The sequence below is a fragment of the Salmo salar genome, chromosome ssa09, assembly GCF_905237065.1.
Source record: "Salmo salar chromosome ssa09, Ssal_v3.1, whole genome shotgun sequence".
In the NCBI taxonomy this organism is placed as follows: Eukaryota; Metazoa; Chordata; class Actinopteri; order Salmoniformes; family Salmonidae; genus Salmo; species Salmo salar.
Genome location: NC_059450.1, coordinates 126,720,577 through 126,744,313, shown reverse-complemented (window position 1 = coordinate 126,744,313; position 23,737 = coordinate 126,720,577). Strand labels below are relative to the sequence as shown.

The window sequence follows — 23,737 nt, the reverse complement described above, 5'->3', positions numbered from 1 at the left end:
TTGTGTGGCCGTAGTGCTCCCTAAAAAAAATACATGCCTATTGCAGCCAGTGGTTGTTGTGCCCTTGGGCTGAATATAATAATTATAATTCCCTTGACTCGGCTGCATGCTCCAAAGCACCTCTCACTCAAATGGCTCATGATCGGGTCTTTCTCACAGGCTACAAGTGAAGACAAGCACATCGGGGACACAACTGCGCACGTCCTTATCCAATTATGAGGCGCATATTGAAGATATTGGAAGAACTGTCCAACAAGATGAGTAGGTCTAACGAACAGCAAAAGCACCAGCCTATGTCAATCTACTATCCCCCATAGTACAAAAGTTTACTTATTCTATTCTGTGCAAGAAATAAATATTCCAAAACATAGTCTGGGACAGTTGTGGGATGGGATAAATGCCAAATTAATACAACCACTAGCATCAAAAGTGATCGCAAATGCGATTATGCATATAATGCTTATATTATAAAGGTGCATTTTTATGGTGAAAATGATCTTCCCCAAACTTGAAACTCACGTGCTGCATATGCATGTATGCCAGTTAGGCTCTACACCTGTTGTAAAGCAGATTAATGTGCTTCATTTTAAGAAGTTATTTGGTCAATTTAGTTGTGAAACAAAGCTTTTCAAAACATATTAGGCCTATGGGCTAGGCCACATGAGGTGTGCGACTATGATTTTAAAAAGTCAAAAAATTAAAAAGGCATGCATTTCTTGCCTTACTGCACAAGCCGCGCATCATTCACAAGTGATAATATATAACTAACAAGTGATAGTCAAAATAAATAAATATTAGCCTATTTTCTACATTGTATAATAATAGTGAAGACATCAAAAATATGAAATAAAATATGGAATCATGTAGTAATCAAAAAGTGTTAAACCAAAATATATTTTATATATGCGATTCTTCAAATAGCCACCCTTTGCCTTGATAACAGCTTTGTATTCTCATTCTTGAAGGAGTTCCCACAAATGCTGAGCTGCTGTTGGCTGCTTTTCCTTCACTCTGTGGTCCAACTCATCCCAAACCATCTCAATTTGGTTGAGGTTGGGGGATTGTGGAGGCCAGGTCATCTGATGCCACACTCCATCACTCTCCTTCTTGGTAAAATAGCCCTTACACAGCCTGGAGGTGTGTTGGGTCATTGTCCTGTTGATAAATGATAGTCCCACTAAGCGCAAACCAGATGGGATGGCGTATCGCTGTAGAATGCTGTGGTAGCCATGCTGGTTAAGTGTGACACAGACAGTGTCACCAGCAAAGCACCCCCACACCATAACACCTCCTCCTCCATGCTTTACGGTGGGAAATACACATGTGGAGATCATCCATTCACCCACACCGCGTCTCACAAAGACACAGCGGTTGGAACCAAAAATCTCCAATGGACTCCAGACAAAAGGACAAATTTCCACCGGTCTAATGTCCATTGCTCGTGTTTCTTGGGCCAAGCAAGTATTCTTCTTATTGGATGTCCTTTAGTAGTGGTTTCTTTGCAGAAATTCAACCATGAAGGCCTGATTCACACAGTCTCCTCTGAACAGTTGATGTTGAGATGTGTGTGTTACTTGAGCTCTGTGAAGCATTTATTTGGGCTGAAATTTTGGAGGCTGGTAACTAATGAACCTCTGCAGCAGAGGTAACTGGGTCTTCCATTGCTGTGGTGGTCCTCATGAGAGCCAGTTTCATCATAGCGCTTGATGGTTTTTGCGACTGCTCTTGAGAACCCTTTCAAAGTTCTTGAAATTTTCCGTATTGACTGACCTTCATGTCTTAAAGTAATGGACTGTTGTTTCTCTTTGTTTATTTGAGCTGTTCTTTCCATAATATGGACTTTACAGAAGATAGCCCTTTTACCAAATAGTGCCATCTTCTGTATACCCCCCTACCTTGTCACAACACAACACAAGATTGGCTGAAACGTATTAAGAAGGAAAGAAATTCCACAAATTCATTTTTAAGAAGGTACACCTGTTAATTGAAATGCATTCCAGGTGACTACCTCATGAAGCTGGTTCAGAGAAGGCCAAGAGTGTGCAAAGCTGTCATCAAGGCAAAGGGTGGCTATTTGAAGAATCTCAAATATAAAATATATTTTGATTTGTTTAACACTTTTTTGGTTACTACATGATTCCATATGCGTCATTTCATAGTTCTGATGTCTTCACCATTACTCAATAAATGTACAAAATAGTAAAAAAAAATTATAAAAACCCTTGACCGGTAGTGCATGTGTGAAAAATGTTTTGATTTAGAATGGACCATTATCATGCATCTGTCTCTGAAAATAATACGTCGTCTATGCACTTAAATAGCGAATGGAGGACGCTTTTCCTGTGGTTTATTTTCATGCCAGCCTCCTGTTGTAAAGAGAAGCAATGTGCTTAATATTAGGAAAGTTGAGAAATAGTGTCTGCAGAAAGTATTCAGACCCCTTGACTTTTTCCACATTTTGTTACGTTACAGCCTTATTCTAAAAGTAATTAAATAAATACAAATCTTCAGCAATCTACACACAATACCCCATAATGACAGAACAAAAACATGTCTTTAGAAATTTTGGCAAATTTATTAAAAATAAAAAAACCTTATTTACAGAAGTATTCAGACCCTTTGCTATGAGACTTGAAATAGAGCTCAGGTGCATCCAGTTTCCATTGATCATCCTTGAGATGTTTCGACAACTTGATTGGAGTCCACCTGTAGTAAATTCAATTGATTTGACATAACTTGGAAAGGCACACCTATATAAAGGTCCCAGTTGACAGTGCATGTCAGTGCAAAAAACAAGCCAAAGGAATGGTCTGTAGAGATCAGAGACAGGATTGTGTCGAGGCACAGATCTGGGAAAGGGTACCAAAAATGTCTGCAGCATTGTAGTTCTGCAAGAACACAGTGGCTTCCATCATTCGTAAAATGGAAGAAGTTTGGAACCACCAAGACTCATCCTAGAGCTGGCCGCCCGGCCAAACTGAACGGAGCAAAGTACATGAACGGTGCAAAGTACAGAGAGATTCTTGATGAACACCTGCTCCAGAGCACTCAGGACCTCAGACTGGGGCGAAGGTTCACCTTCAACAGGACAACGACCCTAAGCACATAGCCAAGACAACACAGGAGTGGCTTCGGGACAAGTCTCTGAATGTCCTTGAGTGATCCAGCTAGAGCCATCTCTGGAGAGACCTGAAAATAGCTGTGCAGCAATACTCCCCATCCAACCTGACAGAGCTTGATCTTTGTCATTATGGGGTATTGTGTGTAGATTGATGAGGGGAAAAAACAATTTAATCCATTTTAGAATAAGGCTGTGACCTAAAAAGTGAAGGGGTCTGAATACTTTCCGAATGCACAAATATATGGGACTTCCTCTTTTTAATAGAGGCCGCAATTGCATACCCTATAGAAATATTGCGCAACATGGGCTCTCATGAAGTGTTTGATTAGATTTTCAATTACATTTTCATTGATGTCAGAGTGATTAGCGGGACAATAGAGTGCTGAGTACCAGGCAGTTAGCAAGTTTGGTAGGCTACAAATGACCAGCAGCAGCATCAGCGCTCGGAGAAGCCTAATTACCATGACTAAACGGTCACATGGAATTTGCGATAATGCGGTCACCGTAACAGCCCTAATCACAGCTAATTAAAACAGGAGCAAAAACAAGCAACCATCTAGTGAATCAGAACAACCAAACTCCAACAATACACACATACACACTACAGACAGACATAGGCACATACCCACACATAAAAACACACTTCCACACATCCAGCCAGCCCAGTGCGTGTATTAATAACCAGCCCATCCAGCTATGACCAACCAGCTCCCAGAAGCCTTCAGGAAAATCCCTGGTTCCTCTTCTGATGTCATCACTTCCTGTTGCCTAGCGCCACCACACACCCCATCCTCACTTCTCTTCTCCATCCCTCCCTCACTGTACATGCCACACAATCAATAGTTCCAACCAGAGAACCAACCCAACCATACTACCCTCTGGGAAAGGGAGGGGAAAGAGATGGCATAAGAGACAGAGACAGAGTGGGAGAGGAACACAGCGAAACTATCTGCAGGCACAGACAGACACAGATATCCATCCAGACAGACAGGAAGGCCTTGCTCCCCAGCACAGAAAGATGAGCTCTCAGATGTACACAGACCTGTCTGCGGCTCCCTCGTCTGGCTCAGCCCTGGAGCTACGCTTTGCAGAGGACACCTCTCTCACTGAGGTAAAACTGTTCACGTGATTGAGATGAGGTTGAGGTGGTTGATATGCAGTTGAAATAGCACAATCGATGGTTCAGTTGCTTATGAGTTTGATTCTTGCATGGGTCAGATATACTGAGTAATGCATTTACTGTAAGTCACTTTGCCTAAAGTATTTTGTAGTAGACATACAAAATTCAAAAATTGGCTTCTGCCATGTGTAGTAGTTTGGTCCTGTCTTAAATATGTGTTCATCTGGAACAAAGTAGCCTATATAAATTCAGACCAACAAATGCATGGACAGTTTCCAGGAGTTGACTTGTACCTGCATCTGAGTGTCCAGCATATTATAGTTATACTATTATAAAAGTATTATCATTCTATAATGTGATTTGTCTGGGTGTCCAGTCTCTGCAGTGGAGCGGTGGAGTGGCCAAAAGGCAAGTTCTATTATAATTATTATTATTATTAATATAGTTATTATTGTTGCTAGGTGATGCGGCTACGTGTCCAGTCCCTGCAGCGGAGCGGTCAGAAGCGACAGGAGGGGGAGCGGTTGCTCCTCCCCCACGAGGCTGTCTACCGTCTGGACTTCGCCAATCAGGAGCTGACGTTCGTCCACTGGTCGGTGTCTCTGATTGGCAATGGCAGAGTGACTGTCACGGGGATCTCCCAGCTCTGGACCCCTGACCTCACACACCTGATGACCCGGCAGCTTCTAGAACCCGTCGGAACATTCTGGCGGAACGCTGGCGACCCGGAGGACACGCCCCTCAAGTGTCTGGAGGCGGACATCCAGGAGTTCGGGGAGCGAATCGCGGAGCTGGCCAAGGTCCGCAAGGTCATGTACTTCCTGTTTGCCTTTAAGGAGGGGGCGGAGGCTGACAAGGTCAGCATCTCCGTGGAGTTTAATCAGGCCTGACCTATAAACCTTAAAGGGATACTTTAGGATTTTGGAAATGAGGCCCTCTGGACACAGAAGTGTGTGCTTCTCTGTGTCCAGTGTGAAGGTAGATAGAGGTAGTTTTGCGAGCCAATGCTAATGCTAGAAGACTGGAAGTCATTGCCCTAATGCATGTTAGCAGATACCCATAGACTTCCAGTCATTGCGCTAACACTAGTTAGCATTGGCTCGCAAAACTACATCTAACTTCCTTCATACTGGACATAGACATACAAATGGTATCCACGAGTTCATCTGACTCTGGGGAAGTAGATAAAAGGCCTCATTGCCAAAATCCCAAAGTATCCCTTTAACTGCTTCCTCTTCCCTCTACTCCTCTAGTCTCCCTCTCTCCATTCTAAGGGAATGCCTTCTATTACAGCCATTCTAGGTTGGACCAGTCTACACACCTCTGTCTCTCTTTGCCCCCTGCCCACACAAACCCACCGAGTCCCATTTCTCATCTGAGTGTGTGCGCACTTCCTTCCTGAACATCTATCTATGCATGTTAGTCAACAACCTGCTAGAAACCATCTTCTGAAGGTACAGTAGTTACACAGTAGTAACAGTAGGCTGCAGAATCACTAATTTAGGAGGTTAGAATCCTATAGATACGGGTAACTGCCAAAATAAAGGAAACACCAACATAAAGTGTCTTAATAGGGCGTTGCGCCAGCACGAGCCAGAACAGCTTCAATGCACCTTGACATAGATTCTACTAGTGTCTGGAACTCTATTGGAGGTTTGCGGCACCATTCTTCCAGAAGAAATTCCATAATTTGGTGTTTTGTTGATGGTAGTGGAAAACGCTGTCTCAGCCGCTCCAGAATGTATATATTTAAGTATGATGGAATGTTAATTGCTTAATTAACTCAGGAACCATACCTATGTGGAAGCAGCTGCTTTCAATATACTTTGTATCCCTCATTTACTCAAGTGTTTCCTTTATTTTGGCAGTTAACTGTACATTTATATTGAAAACCTGAATGATATGAATGAATAGGTCTTTCTGATCCTTCTTAATAGGAAATATTAGAGAACCAATGCTGCAATGTAACTCCAACTACCTGCTGTACTATGACTCTAATCTACACTGTATTACTCTCCTATTACACTGCACTGATATACTAGTTACCATATTCACTTTGCATGAAATATCACAACAATATACTGTAAACTGGCCAAGTCCTCTACTGCTGTCCAATAAAGAGATGTAGGTACTCTGTCCTGCTGTGTTTGTGTTAATGGTCAGGGCAGGGGAGAGGATAGAGATGGCTTAGCCCCAGGCTACAGTAGCTTTGGTTGCTGTTCATTCATAGGGCAATCAATACACTCTCTCACACACACACAAAATGGACAAGTGGTAGACTACATGCCAGAAGGGAAATGTAACACTTTTGATAGAGAGAACGAGAGAGAGAAAGTGTGTTAATGAGAGCGATCCTGAGCAGATATAACAGCCCCCTCCCACTGGATTAATAACAGGGTGTGTATGTGGTTGAGGAAGAGGAGACACTAGAAAAGGTACTGTCTGGTCCAATTAATTCTACTGTGTCTGTGTTAACGAGCTGCTTCTAGAATACATCGTTGCAGACTCTTGATATAGCATGTCGTTAAACACCGGAACTAAACAACAGGTAATTATTAGAGGTCGACCGATTAATCGGAATGGCCGATTTCAAGTTTTCATAACAATCGGTAATCGGTATTTTTGGCCACCGATTTGCAGTTTTTTTGTTGTTGTTTTTTTTACACCTTTATTTAACTAGGCAAGTCAGATTAAGAACACATTCTTATTTTCAATGACGGCCTAGGAACGGGGGTTAACTGCCTTGTTCAGGGGGGATTCGGGGATTTGTTTTTGCAACCTTCCGGTTACTAGCCCAACGCTCTAAGCACCTGCCTTACATTGCACTCCACGAGGAGCCTGCATGGCAGGCTGACTACCTGTTACGCAAGGGCAGCAAGAAGCCAAGGTAAGTTGCTAGCTAGCATTAAACTTATCTTATAAAAAACGATCAATCTTAACATAATCACTAGTTAAACTAGTAATATCATCAACCATGTGTAGTTATCTAACGTGTCCTGCGTTGCATATAATCGATGCGGTGCCTGTTAATTTCTCATCGAATCACAGCCTACTTCGACAAATGGTGATGATTTAACAAGCGCATTTGCGAAAAAAAAAAGCACTGTCATTGCACCAATGTACCTAACCATAAACGTCAATGCCTTTCTTTAAAATCAATACACAAGTATATATTTTTAAACCTGCATATTTAGTTAATATTGCCTGCTAACATGAATTTGTGTCACTTCTCTTGCGTTCCGTGCAAGCAGTCAGGGTATATACAGCAGTTTGGGCCGCCTGGCTCATTGCGAACTGTGTGAAGTCCATTTATTCCTAACAAAGGCCGTAATTAATTTGCCAGAATTGTACATAATTATGACATAACATTGAAGGTTGTGCAATGTAACAGGAATATTTAGACTTAGGGATGCCACCAATTAGATAAAATACGGAACGGTTCAGTATTTCACTGAAATAAACGTTTCGTTTTCGAAATGATAGTTTCCGGATTCGACCATATTAATGACCAAAGGCTCGTATTTCTGTGTGTTTATTATGTTATAATTAAGTCTATGATTTGATATTTGATAGAGCAGTCTGACTGAGCGATGGTAGGCACCAGCAGGCTCGTAAGCATTCATTCAAACAGCACCTTCGTGCGTTTTGCCAGCAGCTCTTCGCAATTCTTCAAGCATTGCGCTGTTTATGACTTCAAGCCTATCAACCCCCGAGATTAGATTATATTCAGTATTGTTGTAATTGTCATTATTACAAATAATAAAACAATTGTTTCCCCCCCTTTTAAAAATCGGCCGATTAATCGGTATCGGCGTTGAAAAATAATAAATCGGTCGACCTCTAGTAATTATGTCCAAACACACACACACACACACACACACACACACACACACAACAAACCACTACAACTCATAACAACAAGATATTCCCTGGGAGCTAATAATATCAGTCAATATGGTGCAAGTGTAACAGAGGTAATTTAGTGAAGACAAGTGACCTTGCCTGAGGCTTTAGCTCAGCGGACTAACACAGTCTTGTACCGGACACTCAGTTGGTCAATAGTCCCAGGTCGAGGAACAGAGCTTTCTCTACAGAGCCTGTGTTAAGAGGAAGACACACCATAATGAACGTCGGTCGTGTGTGGTTGATCACGTTCTGTGTGTCGACTAACAGTGGCGATTCAACGTGTAGAATCATCCGGGAAATGAACAGAAAAAGCTTAGAACTCTTCATCGACCCGGTCTATTTAGCTCTCCTGCCAGCTCTGTCTCTGGGGTGAAATTAGCTCTCCAAACCAACAGCAGCTGTTTCCTCAGTGACAGACCCTCTGTTGTTCAGGAAATGGAGAAACATAATAAACCTTCTCAGTTGTTTCAGATGAAAGATCAGAGCCCTCTCTGTAATGTGATAATTCAGTGAGATAGGGGTATGGAGTTAGATCACGCCAGTAAGATCACTCCACAGCTTGAAATATCACCAACGGCGCTGCCCAATTGGTACCTTTTCGGTGGTGCAGTAATCGTCAAGCAAGGCAGTCGTGTGCTTGTAAAGCAAAGGACTACTATTTTGAGCCATTGTACGGACAGGGACAATAGAGGATGTGAACCTGTTAGCAACACAGTGACGTCCTCACACTAGTAGCTAGGGGTTAGGGGTAAGGAGCTAGGCAGAGCCAGTCTGAAGTGGTGGAAAGTTGAACACAAAAAGTTAAGAGCAGTGGGACTAATGCTAATGATTCCCTATGAACTCAGTGGAAAAAATATACACTGCCATCTCACAAGGGCCACACCAACACACACTCACACAAACGCCACTCCTCCAAATAGGAGTCGGAAACAATAAACTCCAAATGATTCCGGTTTGTGTTTGTGGTGGAGGAAAATTGTAAATCCTTCTCGATCAGGTCTCTAATCACATCCTCCTACTGCACGTCACACACCCAAGGCAAACACACGCACAACATGCACACGGCCAGGGAGTCTTACCTTTTGCCACAGAGTTTCTCTGGATGCCAGGGAGGAGCATGCAGCTACGAACCAACAGTTCCCCAGCTGGCCCTGGAGGAGGTCATGAGCACTGATACCATTCACAAACAACTTGGGGTTATCACACAGCTCCTATAGAGAAGACAACATGGGGTTATCACACAGCTCCTATAGAGGGGGGAGAAGATAACATGGGGTTAACACACAGAGGAGGGTGGGAGAGCGAGACAGAGAGGAAGATGAAGACGAGATCCAGTATTGTTTCTGAGATGCTTATAAGTAGAAGCCAAGAAACCCATTAGTGATAAAGGTCTCTCTCTTCCTCTCCTCCCTCCATCCATCCATCCTTGTGATCTCATGTTAATTAATTGCACTCAGACTGTTTTGTGGCTGTGCTGCTCTCTCTGAGCTGACCACTAATGGCAGAGGGAGGGTTTCCCAACTGTCTGGATGCGTCCCAACTTGCACCCCATTCCCTATTGTGCACTACTTATGACCAGGGCCCAAAGCACTCTCGTCAAAAGTAGTGCACTGTGCAGGGAATATATGTGCCATTTGGGACCTGTAGAACCACAGATCATTAACTCCCTTCTCCAGCCCTTCCTACTCCATCCCTCAGCCCCAGCAGAAAGTAGGCTCTCTGGGCAGGGTGCGGTAGGACAGTACTAGGCTGTGGTTGTGCTGTAGGCCCCAGAGCAGGAACAGGAGAGGATGAGGCAGAGGAAGAGGAGAAGCAGGTCTGACCACACTAAGCTACTCTTTGGGACTCTACTGTACTAGACACTACTGTAACTAGAGGTTAACAGGGGGATCAGAGGTCTTGTGAAAGACAAACCTCTGGTACACTCCCAAAGAAGATCAGTAAGTCTAACACACTGTAGGGTGGATATTTTCTCAACCTGGTCCATGGTTCACTGCTCTAACCACACACCACTAGCCGCTCTTTTTCTGAACCAGGAGGTCCTCCTAAGGAATTTCACTGGGTGAGAAGTAACATTTTGCCTTGGGCTTGATCAGCTGGGGGAGAGAGAGACAGAGAGGAAGATGAAGACAAGCAAAACTGGAGAAAAACAGGAATACCATAGATATATTATCTGAGTAACACCTTTACACCAGTGCTTAATTCACTGGTCCAACCAGTACACCAGTGCTTTATTTACTGGTCCAACCAGTACACCAGTGCTTTATTTACTGGTCCAACCAGTACACCAGTGCTTTATTTACTGGTCCAACCAGTACACCAGTGGTCTATTTACTGGTCCAACCAGTCCTGTCGCTACACCCTCATACCTGGACAATCATACTGTAACCATAGCTGTAGAATAATTGCAGAGTATAAAAAAGTACAAGTTATATCATGGGAGCGGCATGTACTGTAATTAACAGATTCATAACTGAACATACCTAGACACACACACACACACTCACAGCTGTGAATCAGAACAGAGACAGTCAGAGACGGTAGGTAGGTAGTCACCAGAGTGTTGCTGTTTGTTTTACCTGACTGTCATGATGACTCCCCCCCTGGACGGACTGTCTAATCTACACCTCAAATGCTCTCTCTACACTTCTCAATTTCTACCCATACCTCTCAATTTCTACCCATACCTCTCAATTTCTACCCATACCTCTCTCTACCTATCGCTCTCCATTTCTCCCCATACCTCTCTCTATTTCTCAATTTCTACCCATACCTCTCTCTCTCTCTCTCTACCTATCGCTCTCTATTTCTCCATTTCTACCCATACCTCTCTCTCTCTACATATCGCTCTCCATTTCTACCCATACCCCTCTCTCTCTCTACATATCGCTCTCTATTTCTCCATTTCTACCCATACCTCTCTCGACCCTGCTCTCTCTCACTACCTCTAATGCCCTCCAACTAATTTGTTTCTTCTTGCCTAACTCTGACGTTAAAATGCCCATTTACTCTGTTCCATCTTACTGTGCAATCTACTGTCTCATCAGCCCAGCAACTTAGAAACTTGATCTCCACTATAAAAAGCATCTAGACATTATCTCCCATTTCTTTTAGACTAACATTTAGTTTTCAAGAGTGGAGATTTGTATAAACCTTGCCGTCTGTCTCTCCGACATCTGCAAAATTGTTTCAATATTCAAATTCGACCTCCTGTCGTTCCATAGTAATGAACATGTCAGAACTAGACAGACAGGCAGCGTTTCTCAGCCAGATTAAATCATGATTCAGCTGGTATAATTTTTATGAATATATACAACAACAAAAATGGCAATAGAAAAAAGGTCAAACAAAATGAAGTGCATCTAGTTGGCAGTCTTTCCAGTTTGCAGTGATTGTGTTACTGTAGCTGTGTTGTTGGCTAGCTCCTCTGAACAACAGTGTCCTCGCAAGTGAGCACATTTTCTATGCCAGGCGAAATTGCGCCTCATTAGCTTATTGTTATGGATGTATCCAAATAAATGTCACTAGAAAACAGCTTAAACAAATGCAAATGCAGCTACTTTGCTGTTATTCTGACTGCACTTTGACGTGTAAGTTAGCCGTAGTTGGCTAGATAGCAAGCAAGGGATAAGAACGTTGGTAGCCAGTATGGCAATGGAACATTTAGAACGAATGATAAATACAGAACGACTGGGTCGCGTCTCTAGCAACTCTAGATTTGTGTTGGGACTATACCTTGTGGAAGGATGAAATAGTATGAATAAATTAATGAAAATAAACGTTAATGAAAATATGTCAATAATTGTTTTTAATATGTTGGTAACCCATTGTATAAAAGTAATAATGCCCTCGAAGCCGGTGTTTGGCACAGGCCTACAACACCCATGTCAATATATCCTCCAAACACCGGCTTCTCGGGCATTATCACTTAAATTATTCCCTGCCCCATACTCTTTCACCTTCTCTCACCACCCACATCTCTTTCTCTGAACAGCTGTGAAATGACATACCTCAGTCGGATCCTTATTCAAACACCTTAACTCTAGGGCTTGCACAATTACCGTGTAACCGACGGTTCTGGATGAAGAAGGTCATGAAAATAAAATAACTGCCATAACCGTAAAAATAAAATAACAAACAGCTGACTGAAGACGGGTTGGTCGGGTATTTGCGCTGTTGAGTCCGTTGCTGCGATAACATGGACTCTTAAAAACAGTGATTTCCAGATTCGCGGTGACGTGGTGAGCAACAAAATACCCTCCCTCTGGCTAGAAACTCATTGCAAGTTTTGAAAATCACACTTTTTTTAAACTTTTAATCCTACCCTGTGATGTCACAGATCATTTTTGGGGGACCTTTCATGTATTTTTAACCACAGATCGTTTCTATGAACTGTTTTCACATATGTAGACACTGGTTTTGGTGCTGGAGATGATGCATATGAAGTTGAAATGTTAACTCTCCTATTTCCCCCGGACAAACACACCCACCCCTCCCCTCAGTGTGTAGTACCTTAGGTCTCTTCCAGGTGATGGTTCCTATGCGGTTGGTCTTGTAGAACAGAGACTGGTCCGTAGCCGGAAACACAGAGTCTTCAAACAGGACTCGACGCTGCTGGCACTCCCTACGCAGGGAGGAATAGCCCTGGCTTTCATATGGCACCACCATCACCCTGCTGGAACACACAGTTATACACACTGTCACACACACACACACTCCATACGCAGGGCAGCGAAACACTGATTCTCATACGGCACAACCATCCTCCTGGAACACACAATTACACACAAACATGTCCAAACAGTGTAAAAAAATAGAAAAATAATGACATACATTTTCGGGATGGAAAAACACTTTTAGCGTAAACTTGAACAACTAAAACCAGAAAAAGAACGTAGAAATTATAATGCACCTATAACGTTATATTTTAAAATAAGAGACAACTAACAATCACCTAAATAAAAGCTTGACAATCAGGGAGAATTAAAAAATCCCTAAATAATGAATTTAGCAGTATTGACTTCGTTATTGTTTGAACAGAAGAACACTGCATTAGTCATAGAAAATGCATAGAATTGCAGGAAATTAGCTTTAAAACTGCAACATTTTCTCTCAGCTCCATGGAGAAATGTGTAGAATTATAGGAAATTGGCTTAAAAATGTATCTACACCGCCAAGATGGGGGTCGGTGAGCCCATTGCCACGCCCCCTGCCACACCTAAGTCCTGTCATGACCGTCCTGTGAGGATCCAAATAGGTCAGGTTTGCAATGAATAACTTCAACCAGGCCCGCTCTCATGGAGGGGGGGGATTAACCTGTTATGGATAGGGGGCAGTATTTTCACGGCAGGATAAAAAACATACCCGATTTAATCTGTTTATTACTCCTGCCCAGAAACTAGAATATGCATTTAATTTGATTTGGATAGACAACACCCTAAAGTTTCTAAAACTGTTTGAATGGTGTCTGTGAGTATAACAGAACTCATATGGCAGGCCAAAACCTGAGAAGATTCCAAACAGGAAGTGCCCTCTCTGACCATTTCTTGGCCTTCTTTAGCCTCTTTATTGAAAACAGAGGATCTCTGCTGTAACGTGACACTTTCTAAGGCTCCCATAGGCTCTCAGAAGGCGCCAGAACGTTGAATGATGACTTTGCAGTCCATGGCTGAAAAACAGTAGCGCATTTGGATAGTGGTCGATCTGAGAACAATGAGACGGGTGCGCGCGTGCACGTGAAGGGTCCATTTTACCTTTTCAGTCTTTGAACGAAAACAACGACTCCCGGTTGGAATATTATCGCTATTTTCCGAGAAAAAGCGCATAGAAATTGATTTTAACCTGTTATGGCTAGGGGGCAGTATTTTCACGGCTGGATAAAAAACGTACCCGATTTAATCTGGTTACTACTCCTGCCCAGTAACTAGAATATGCATATAATTATTGGCTTTGGATAGAAAACACCCTAAAGTTTCTAAAACTGTTTGAATGGTGTCTGTGAGTATAACAGAACTCATATGGCAGGCAAAAACCTGAGAAGATTTCATGCAGGAAGTGGCCTGTCTGACAAGGTGTCGTTCTTCTTGTCTCTGTTTATTGAAGAGTGAGGATCTTAGCTGTCCCGTGACACTTCCTACGGCTGCCATAGGTTCTCAGAAGGCGGCAAAACGCTGAATCGTGGCTTTGCAGGCTCTGGCTGAAACAAAGTAGCGCGTTTGGGTAGTGGCTGGTTACAGTACTGTGAGACTCAGGCTCGTGCCCGCGTCGACCGAAAGCTTTCTTTTCTTTCCTCTGTTTAGCTAAATGGACATTCCCGGTCGGAATATTATCGCTTTTGTACGAGAAAAATGGCATAAAAATTGATTTTAAACAGCGGTTGACATGCTTCAAAGTACGGTAATGGAATATTTCGATTTTTTTTGTCACGAATTGCGCCATGCGCACGACCCTTCTTTACCATTCGGATAGTGTCTGGGACGCACGAACAAAACGCCGCTATTCGGATATAACGATGGATTATTTTGGACCAAACCAACATTAGTTATTGAAGTAGCAGTCCTGGGAGTGCATTCTGACGAAGAACAGCAAAGGTAATCCAATTTTTCTTATAGTAAATCTGAGTTTGGTGAGTACCAAACTTGGTGGGTGTCAAAATAGCTAGCCTGTGATGGCCGGGCTATCTACTCAGAATATTGCAAAATGTGCTTTCACCGAAAAGCTATTTAAAAAATCGGACACCGCGATTGCATAAAGGAGTTCTGTATCTATAATTCTTAAAATAATTGTTATGTTTTTTGTGAACGTTTATCGTGAGTAATTTAGTAAATTCACCGGAAGTGTTCGGTGGGAATGCTAGTTCTGAACGTCACATGCTAATGTAAAAAGCTGGTTTTTGATATAAATATGAACTTGATTGAACAAAACATGCATGTATTGTATAACATAATGTCCTAGGAGTGTCATCTGATGAAGATCATCAAAGGTTAGTGTTGCATTTAGCTGTGGTTTGGGTTTTTGTGACATTATATGCTAGCTTGAAAAATGGGTGTCTGATTATTTCTGGCTGGGAACTCTCCTGACATAATCTAATGTTTTGCTTTCGTTGTAAAGCCTTTTTGAAATCGGACAGTGTGGTTAGATAAAGGAGAGTCTTGTCTTTAAAATGGTGTAAAATAGTCATATGTTTGAAAAAGTTCGGATTTTCGAGGAGTTTGTATTTCGCGCCACGCCCTATCATTGGATATTGGAGCGGTGTTCCGCTAGCGGAACATCTAGATGTAAGAAGTTAACAACTCACGTCCTGTTGTACATCAAGTTGAGAAGATTCAGATCTCCCTCTCCAATATTCACCAAAGGAATGTCCTTTGTTTCAAGATACTTCTTCCCACCGAAACTCTAAACACGTTCAAAAGCAAATACTGGAATAATATTTCTAACATAGAACGTGGGGAATGGTCAGAGGCGATCTACAGAACACTAATATCATTTTGTGATGTCATTAAAAATGTTAAAGGAATTCTGTAACTTGGAAAGAATACCCATTATATGTGTGAAGTGTCCATCCTATGCGTTGTCCATGTAATATGAAGGTATTTTTGTTAAGTGGGGGGGTGATTTTAGGAGCCATAAGAGATAATTGTTTTACATACACGTTGCACAGTGACAAGTCATGCCCCTGAGTGAGGTCAGAGAGCGTGTCAGCCTGACGGAACCGCCCTTTCGTACAAACTGTATAAAATTCTGGGTTAAGAATTAACGTACCAGAAAAGCGTGAAGCTGCAACTACACGTTTAAAGTGGTTTGAACTTTGAATCTCAACACGAGGTAGAGACGATAAGCTCACCTCCCGGACAATCACTGGTATGGCTGATTAGCTGTCCTAAGGAAAGTACCTTCAAAAGAGATTTTAAGTAGGACCATCCTACTACTCTGCTAAAACCATAGTATTACGCTACTCTCCATCGACCCGGCTGGCTAGCCTATCTTCAAAGCAGCAGCTTCAGGAGGGAATGGAAGGAAAATAAACTCTGTAGTTATGTTCAGGACTACACAACAAGTCACCATATATCGGACAACTACAAAGAAGGACAACAGTATGAGACTTGTCGGAACCATTTTGGACAATCAGAGCCTTACAAGCGTGCCGCGAGAAGGCCCAACCCCCTTTACAAGGCGGCCCTGTCCACCGAGAGATCCGGCGAACCAAGACATTTCATGTGAATACATTCATGATTTCTTACTCAATGAGGGTGGCGGTTGGTGTGCAAAGTTGATGATTACTGTAAGTGAAAGTAGTTTTTAAATGTGCCAAAGTATTATGTCTCTGTCCCTCTCTGCCCTCCATCTCTTTTGTAACAAGCAGCCATGATGGGTCATTCCACTAGGGACCTGTTTTTAACATTAAGTGTGTATGTTTATCTTGTGTTACCATTTAGTTAGCTAGTAAAAAAAAATATTAAACCAATTTGTGTAGTACTGAATCATTAGTAAGGCTCGGGTTTTTGCAGATGCAAGGAGGTTAAGACTGTTCAGAATGATGATATGATACGAGGTTATGATTAATAAGTTGACTGTTTATAGACGTGATAGGTAAAGAACTTTAGAGTTTAATTCGGGAGATGGTAACTCTTTAACCTTTCTGGCGCAGGCGTTCCGCTAGCGACCCACCTCGCCAACATCCGCTGAAATTGCAGAGTGCCAAATTCAAAATACAGAAATAGTCATAATAAACATTCATAAAAATTACAAGTGTTATACATAGGCTTAAAGATTAACTTCTTGTTAATCCAGCCGCTTTGTCAGATTTCAAAAAGGCTTTACGGCGAAAGCATACCATGCGATTATCTGAGGACAGCGCCCCACTTACAAAAGCATACAAACATTTTACAACCAAGTAAAGGAATTACAAAAGTCAGAAATAGCGATAAAATTAATCACTTACCTTTGAAGATATTCATATGGTTGCAGTCAGTAGAGTCCCAGCTACACAATAAATGGTTGTTTTGTTCAATAAAGTCCCTCTTTATACCCCAAAAACTCGGTTTTGTTGGCGCGTTTTGTTCAGTAATCCACTGGCTCAAAAGGCGGTCAAAACATGCAGACAAATACATCTTAATAGTACCGGTAGAGCTCGTCGAAACATGTCAAACGATGTTTATAATTAATCCTCAGGTTGTCAATTGTCTAAATAAATCGATAATATAGCAACCGGACAAGCGTATTCAATAGAAGGAAAAACAACGAAGGGCGCACACTCGGTCACGTGCGAAAACCAGCACTGCATGATTCTACAGTCCACTGAGAGAAAGGTTCTCATTCTTCTTAATATTTTAGAAAACAAGCCTGAAACAATATCTAAAGACTGTTGACATTAGTGGAAGCCATAGGAACTGCAATCTGGGTCCTAACCCATTAGATACTCTTTAGGCATTAAATTGAAAATACCCACATCAAAAAAATCCCACTTCCTGGATGGATTTTCCTCAGGTTTTCGCCTGCCATATCAGTTCTGTTATACTCACAGACATTATTTTTAACAGTTTTGGAAACTTTAGAGTGTTTTCTATCCTAATCTACCAATTATATGCATATCCTAGCTTCTGGGACTGAGTAACAGGCAGTTTACTTTGGGCACGCTTCTCATCCAGACGTAGAAATACTGCCCCCAAGCCATAAGAAGTTAAAGAACCGCTATCGTGCTGCCCCAGATCCTAATGAGTTAATTGTTACATTATTAATTTAATTGGGTAACAATTAAACAGTTAGGTAATTAGGTAATTAGATAAATAACAGGACAGCCCCTTTCTGATCGAGAAGAAACCCTGGTATCGGTAGCACAGGAGGTTGGTGGACGGTGTCACAACTTCTACCGAAGGTGGCTTCTCTCCCTATTCGGGCGGCGCTCGGCGGTCGTTGTCGCCGGTCTACTATCTGCCACCGATCCCTTTTCCTTTTCGTTTGGTTTTGTCTGTCTTGTTTCACCTGTTTTGAGTTTAGGTTCATTAGTGGGTTATTTATTCTCGCCCTACCAGTTTGGGTTCGTGCAGGATTGTTTTGTTTTACCTGTCGTGGTTTTGGGTTGCGTTGTATTTTCTTTGTCTTTAGTGGACAGGCATCCTTTCTGGACTGCGTTCCAGACCTTTTTTGGTGGACTACTTATTCTGGTACTGTGCCTGTTCATTTTGTTTGGACTCAGGAATAAACGCTCTTCTCTTGCATATTTGGTCTCCTGCGCCTGACTTCATCCCCCCCCACCTCTCCTAGGGAGAACTGAAAGAATCCCGCACCCGAGTCTGAGTCAGGGATACATTTGGCCATCCATGTCACCCGTCTCCTCGAGTTGCTTTTTTGTGAAGAAGGGAGGTCTGCGTCCGTGCATTGACTATAGAGGTCTAAATTCCATCACAGTGGGGTTCAGTTACCCGCTACCTCTCATCGCCACGGCGGTGGAGTCATTTCACGGAGCACGTTTCTTCACAAAACTGGATCTCAGGAGCGTGTATAACTTGGTGCGTATCCGAGATGGAGATGAGTGGAAGACCGCGTTTAGTACCACATCTGGCCATTATGAGTACCTAGTCATGCCGTATGGTTTGAAGAATGCTCTAGCTGTTTTCCAATCCTTTGTAGACGAGATTCTCAGGGATCTGCACGGGCAGGGTGTGGTGTACATCGATGACATTCTGATCTACTCCGCCACACGCGCCGCGCATGTGTCTCTGGTGCGCAAGATGCTTGGGCGACTGTTGGAGCATGACCTGTACGTCAAGGCCGAGAAATGTGTGTTCTCCAAACAAGCTGTCTCTTTTCTGGGGTATCGCATTTCCACATCTGGGGTGGTGATGGAGTGTGACCACATTTCGGCCGTGCGTAATTGGCCGACTCCGACCACGGTAAAGGAGGTGCAGCGGTTTTTAGGGTTTGCCAATTACTACCTGAGGTTTATCCGGGGTTTTGGGCAGGTGGCTGCTCCCATTACCTCACTGTTGAAGGGGGGGCCAGTGCGTTTGCGGTGGTCGGTGGACAGAGCTTTTAGTCGTCTGAAGACCGAAGACACCGATTCTCCCGTGCTGGCGCATTCCGGACCCCTCTTTGCCATTCATAGTGGAGGTGGACGCGTCCAAGGCTGGTGTTGGAGCCGTGCTATCACAGCGCTCGTGCTCGCCCCCGAAGCTTTGCCCCTGCGCTTTCTTTTCAAGGAAGCTCAGTCCTGCAGAGCGAAACTATGATGTGGGGACAGGGAGTTGCTGGCTGTGGTAAAAGGTCTGGAGACATTGGCTTGAGGGGGCGCAACACTCTTTTCTCATCTGGACTGACCACCGTAATCTGGAGTACATCCGGGCGGCGAGGAGACTGAATCCTTGTCAGGCTAGGTGGGCGATGTTTTTCACCAGATTCCGTCTCACCATCTCATATAGACCAGGTTCCCGTAACGCTAAGGCCGACGCACTGTCTCGTCTCTATGATACCGAGGAGCGGTCCATCGATCCCACCCCCATACTTCCGGCCTTTTGTCTGGTGGCACCGGTGGTATGGGAGGTGGACGTCGAGCGGGCGTCACGGTTAAAACCTATTCCACCACAGTGTCCTGCAGGTCGGAGGTACGTCCCGCTTGGTGTTCGCAATAGATTGATCAGGTGGGCTCACACGCTACCCTCCTCTGGTCATCCGGGTATTGAGCGGACGGTGCGGGGTCTTAGAGGGAAGTACTGGTGGCCCACATTGGCAAGGGACGTGAGGGTTTATGTCTCCTCCTGTTCGGTGTGCGCCCAGTGTAAGGCTCCTAGACACCTGCCTAGAGGGAAGTTACAGCCCCTCCCCGTTCCACAGCGGCCTTGGTCCCACCTGTCGGTGGACTTCCTCACCGATCTCCCTCCGTCACAGGGGAACACCACGATCTGGGTGCAGCGCTCAAAGGAGACCTGGAGAGCCGTCCAGGAATCCCTTAAACGGGCCGGTGGACGGCAGAAGGAGAGCGCTGACTGCCACCGCAGTGAGGCCCCCGTGTTCGCGCCGGGGGACCGGTTCTGGCTCTCAACCCGAAACCTGCCCTCCGCCTGCCTGCCGGAAGCTGGGTCCGCGGTTTGTGTGGCCATTTAAAGTCCTGAGGAGAATAAATGAGGTGTGTTATAGGTTACAGCTCCCCCCTTACTACCGTATTAACCCCTCGTTTCATGTGTCTCTCCTCAGGCCGGTGATAGCTGGTCCACTGCAGGACATTGAGGTGGGGGAGGTCCCTCCGCCCCCCCTGGACTTTTCGTTTGGTTTTGTCTGTCTTGTGTTTCACCTGTTCTGAGTTTAGGTTCATTAGTGGGTTATTTATTCTCGCCCTACCAGTTTGGGTTCGTGCGGGATTGTTTTGTTTTACCTGTCGTGGTTTTGGTTTGCGTTGTATTTTCTTTGTCTTTAGTGGACAAGCGTACTTTCTGGACTGCGTTCTGGACCTTTTTTGGTGGACAACTTATTCTGGTCCTGTGCCTGTTCATTTTGTTTGGACTCAGGAATAAACACTCTTCTCTTGCATATTTGGTCTCCTGCGCCTGACTTCACCACTACCACCCCCCACCACCACCTCTCCTAGGGAGAACTGACAGACGGGCTCATGGTAATGGCTGGAGCAGAATAGTATCAAATACATCAAACACATGTTTTTGATGGTTTCGCTCCGGCAATTATTATGAGCCGTTCTCCCCTCAGCAGCCTCCAGTGAGGAGGGGAAAGGACAAGGGAGTGGTCGGTTCGCAACAGCTAGAAGTACTAACTACACTGAACAAAAATACCTTAGCTTTAAGGCTACATTTTTGTGGTGGGGAGTCTGAGATTTATGCCAAGAAGAGGGCAAACAAGAGAAGGGTGTTTGTGTGTGCGTGTGTGAGTGAGACAGTCCCATTATCTACATTGTACATTGAAAGTAGAGAAAAATAAGCACTGTTATTCAACACACACAGCACACACCATATGAGTCACACCATAACATAATTCTCCAGTCATGTGACACATCCAGACAAGAGACACTCCTAATTTACCCATGGATCACTGGGAGTAACCCGATCCAACTCTAATGTTAGATCAGAGGTTCCCAGACCTTTTAGCACAGTGTGCTTAGCATAGTCTGTCTGCTAAACACACATAAACTGCTACTGTTCACTGGTCTGACAGTCAACAGGACTCTCTGGTAGTCATGGAGATGCTTATTGGACAAAGCCAGGCAGTCTGTAATCATGTGTGTCAGGAAGTTGTTGGAGTTTGGCCCCTTTTCATGTAAAATCCCATTGAAGATTTATTTTTATTTTGGAACTTTTTTTCCCGTTTCTGTTTTAAAACAGATAAAAAAATACAAACTTGGTAAAGTCGTGTGGTTCTGGTAAAGTCGTGTGGTTGACAACCCTGTTACAGACAGAACACACACTACACAATGTAGACAAACACACTACGCACACGGTTTACCATAGACCTCTCCTGGAGAAGACAGGAGGGGAAAGGAGAGGGATGAAGGGAGTGGTCAGTTCTCAACAGCTAGCAGTACTAACTACACTGAACAAAAATAAACAGAACATGTAAAGTGTTAGTCCCATGTTTCATGAGCTAAAATAAAAAAATCCCAGAAATGTTCGACACGCACAAAAAGCTTTTCTCTCAAATTTGGGTCACAAATTTGTTTACATCCCTGTTTTTGAGCATTTCTACTTTGCCAAGATAATCCATCCACCTGACAGGTGTAGCATATCAAGAAGCTGATTAAACAACATGATCATTACACAGGTGCACCTTGTGCGGGGGACAATAAAAGGCCACTCTAAAATGTGCAGTTTTGTCACACAACACAATGCCACAGATGTCTCAAGTTGAGGGAGAGTACAATTGGCATACTGACTGCAGGAATGTCCACCAGAGCTGTTGCCAGATAATTGAATGTTAACTTCTCTACCATAAGCTGCCTCCAACATTGTTTTAGAAAATGTGGCTTTTACATTTTTTTTTTTTTAAATGTCACCTTTACTTAACCAGGTAGGCTAGTTGAGAACAAGTTCTCATTAACAACTGCGACCTGGACAAGATAAAGCAAAGCAGTGCGACACAAACAACAACACAGAGTTACACATGGAATAAACAAACACACAGTCAATAATACAATATACTTTTTTTCTATATACAATGTGTGCAAATGAGGTAGGATAAGGGAGGTAAGGCAATAAATAGGCCATAGTGGCAAAATAATTACAATATAGCAATTAAACACTGGAGTGATAGATGTGCAGAAGATGAATGTGCAAGTAGAGATACTGGGGTGCAAAGGAGCAAAATAAATAAATAACAGTATGGGATGAGGTAGTTGGATGGGCATTTTACAGATGGGCTATGTACAGGTGCAGTGATCTGTGAGCTGCTCTGACAGCTGGTGCTTAAAGTTAGTGAGGGAGATATGAGTCTCCAGCTTCAGTGATTTTTTTCAGTTTGTTCCAGTCATTGGCAGCAGAGAACTGGAAGGAAAGGCGGCCAAAGGAGGAATTGGCTTTGGGCGTGACCAGTGAAATATACCTGTTGGAGCGCGTGCTACGGGTGGGTGCTGCTATGGTGACCAGTGAGCTGAGATAAGGCGGGGCTTTACCTAGCAAAGACGTATAGATGACCTGGAGCCAGTGGGTTTGGCGACGAATATGAAGCGAGGGCCAGCCAACGAGAGCATACAGGTCGCAGTGGTCGGTAGTATATGTGGTTTTGGTGACAAAACGGATGGCATTGTGATAGACTGCATCCAATTTGCTGAGTAGAGTGTTGGAGGCTATTTTGTAAATGACATCGCCAAAGTCAAGGATCGGTAGGATCGCCAGTTTTACGAGGGTATGTTTGGCAGCATGAGTGAAGGATGCTTTGTTGCGAAATAGGAAGCCGATTCTAGATTTAATTTTGGATTGAATATGCTCAATGTGAGTCTGGAAGGAGAGTTTACAGTCTAACCAGACACCTAGGTATTTGTAGTTGTACACATATTCTAAGTCAGAACCGTCCAGAGCAGTGATGCTGGACGGGCGGGCAGGTGCGGGCAGCGATCGGTTGAAGAGCATGCATTTAGTTTTACTTGCATTTAAGAGCAGTTGGAGGCCACGGAAGAAGAGTTGTATGGCATTGAAGCTCGTCTGGAGGTTAGTTAACACAGTGTCCAATGAAGGGCCAGAAGTATACAGAATGATGTTGTTTGTGTATAGGTGGATCAGAGAATCACCAGCAGCAAGAGCGACATTATTGATGTATATAGAGTGTGTACAGAGGCAGTACGTCCAACCGGCATTACAACTGCAGACCACGTGTAACCATGCCAGACCAGGACTTCCACACCCGGCTTCATCATCTGCGGGATCGTCTGAGGAGGGGGTGCTGAGGAGTATTTCTGTCTGTCTTTCCCCCACAAAAGCCCTTTCGTGGGGGAAAACTCATTCTGATTGGCTGGGCCTGGCTCCCCAGTGGATGCACCCCTGCCCTGTCATGTGAAATCCATAGATTAGGGCCTAATGAATGTATTTCAATTGACTGATTTCCTTATATGAACTGTTACTCAGTAAAATCTTTGAAATTGTTGCGTTTATATTTTG

The 23,737-nt window shown here is 43.7% G+C and overlaps 2 protein-coding genes across 5 annotated transcripts in view; one reads left to right on the top strand and one right to left on the bottom strand.

The window, feature by feature from the left end:
* LOC106612883 (calpain-5) overlaps window positions 1-23,737 on the bottom strand; it is a 34,125-nt gene that overhangs the window by 8,255 nt on the left and 2,133 nt on the right. Inside the window, exons 2-3 of one of the 4 annotated variants that reach the window (XM_014214497.2) lie at window positions 12,660-12,819; window positions 9,227-9,358 (exon numbers count right to left, since the gene is read on the bottom strand). In XM_014214497.2, the coding sequence (XP_014069972.1) occupies window positions 9,227-9,358; window positions 12,660-12,815 (288 nt within the window). In that variant the 5' untranslated portion in view covers window positions 12,816-12,819. Of the gene's footprint in view, window positions 1-9,226; window positions 9,359-12,659; window positions 12,823-23,737 lie in introns of all 4 variants that reach the window. The other 3 variants (XM_014214495.2, XM_045724522.1, XM_014214498.2) reach the window with 3 other exon arrangements.
* ompa (olfactory marker protein a) lies at window positions 3,953-6,377 on the top strand. The gene is made up of 2 exons (XM_014214500.2): window positions 3,953-4,232; window positions 4,703-6,377. The coding sequence occupies exons 1-2, from the start codon at window positions 4,140-4,142 to the stop codon at window positions 5,129-5,131; spliced, it is 522 nt and encodes a 173-aa protein (XP_014069975.1). The 5' UTR covers window positions 3,953-4,139; the 3' UTR covers window positions 5,132-6,377.

Bases quoted from the DNA above. Each gene is read 5' to 3' on its own strand.
- ompa (XM_014214500.2), top strand. From the start codon at position 4,140: ATGAGCTCTCAGATGTACACAGACCTGTCTGCGGCTCCCTCGTCTGGC. The intron at 4,233-4,702 runs GTAAAACTGTTC...TATTGTTGCTAG, and splicing joins AGGACACCTCTCTCACTGAG to GTGATGCGGCTACGTGTCCA.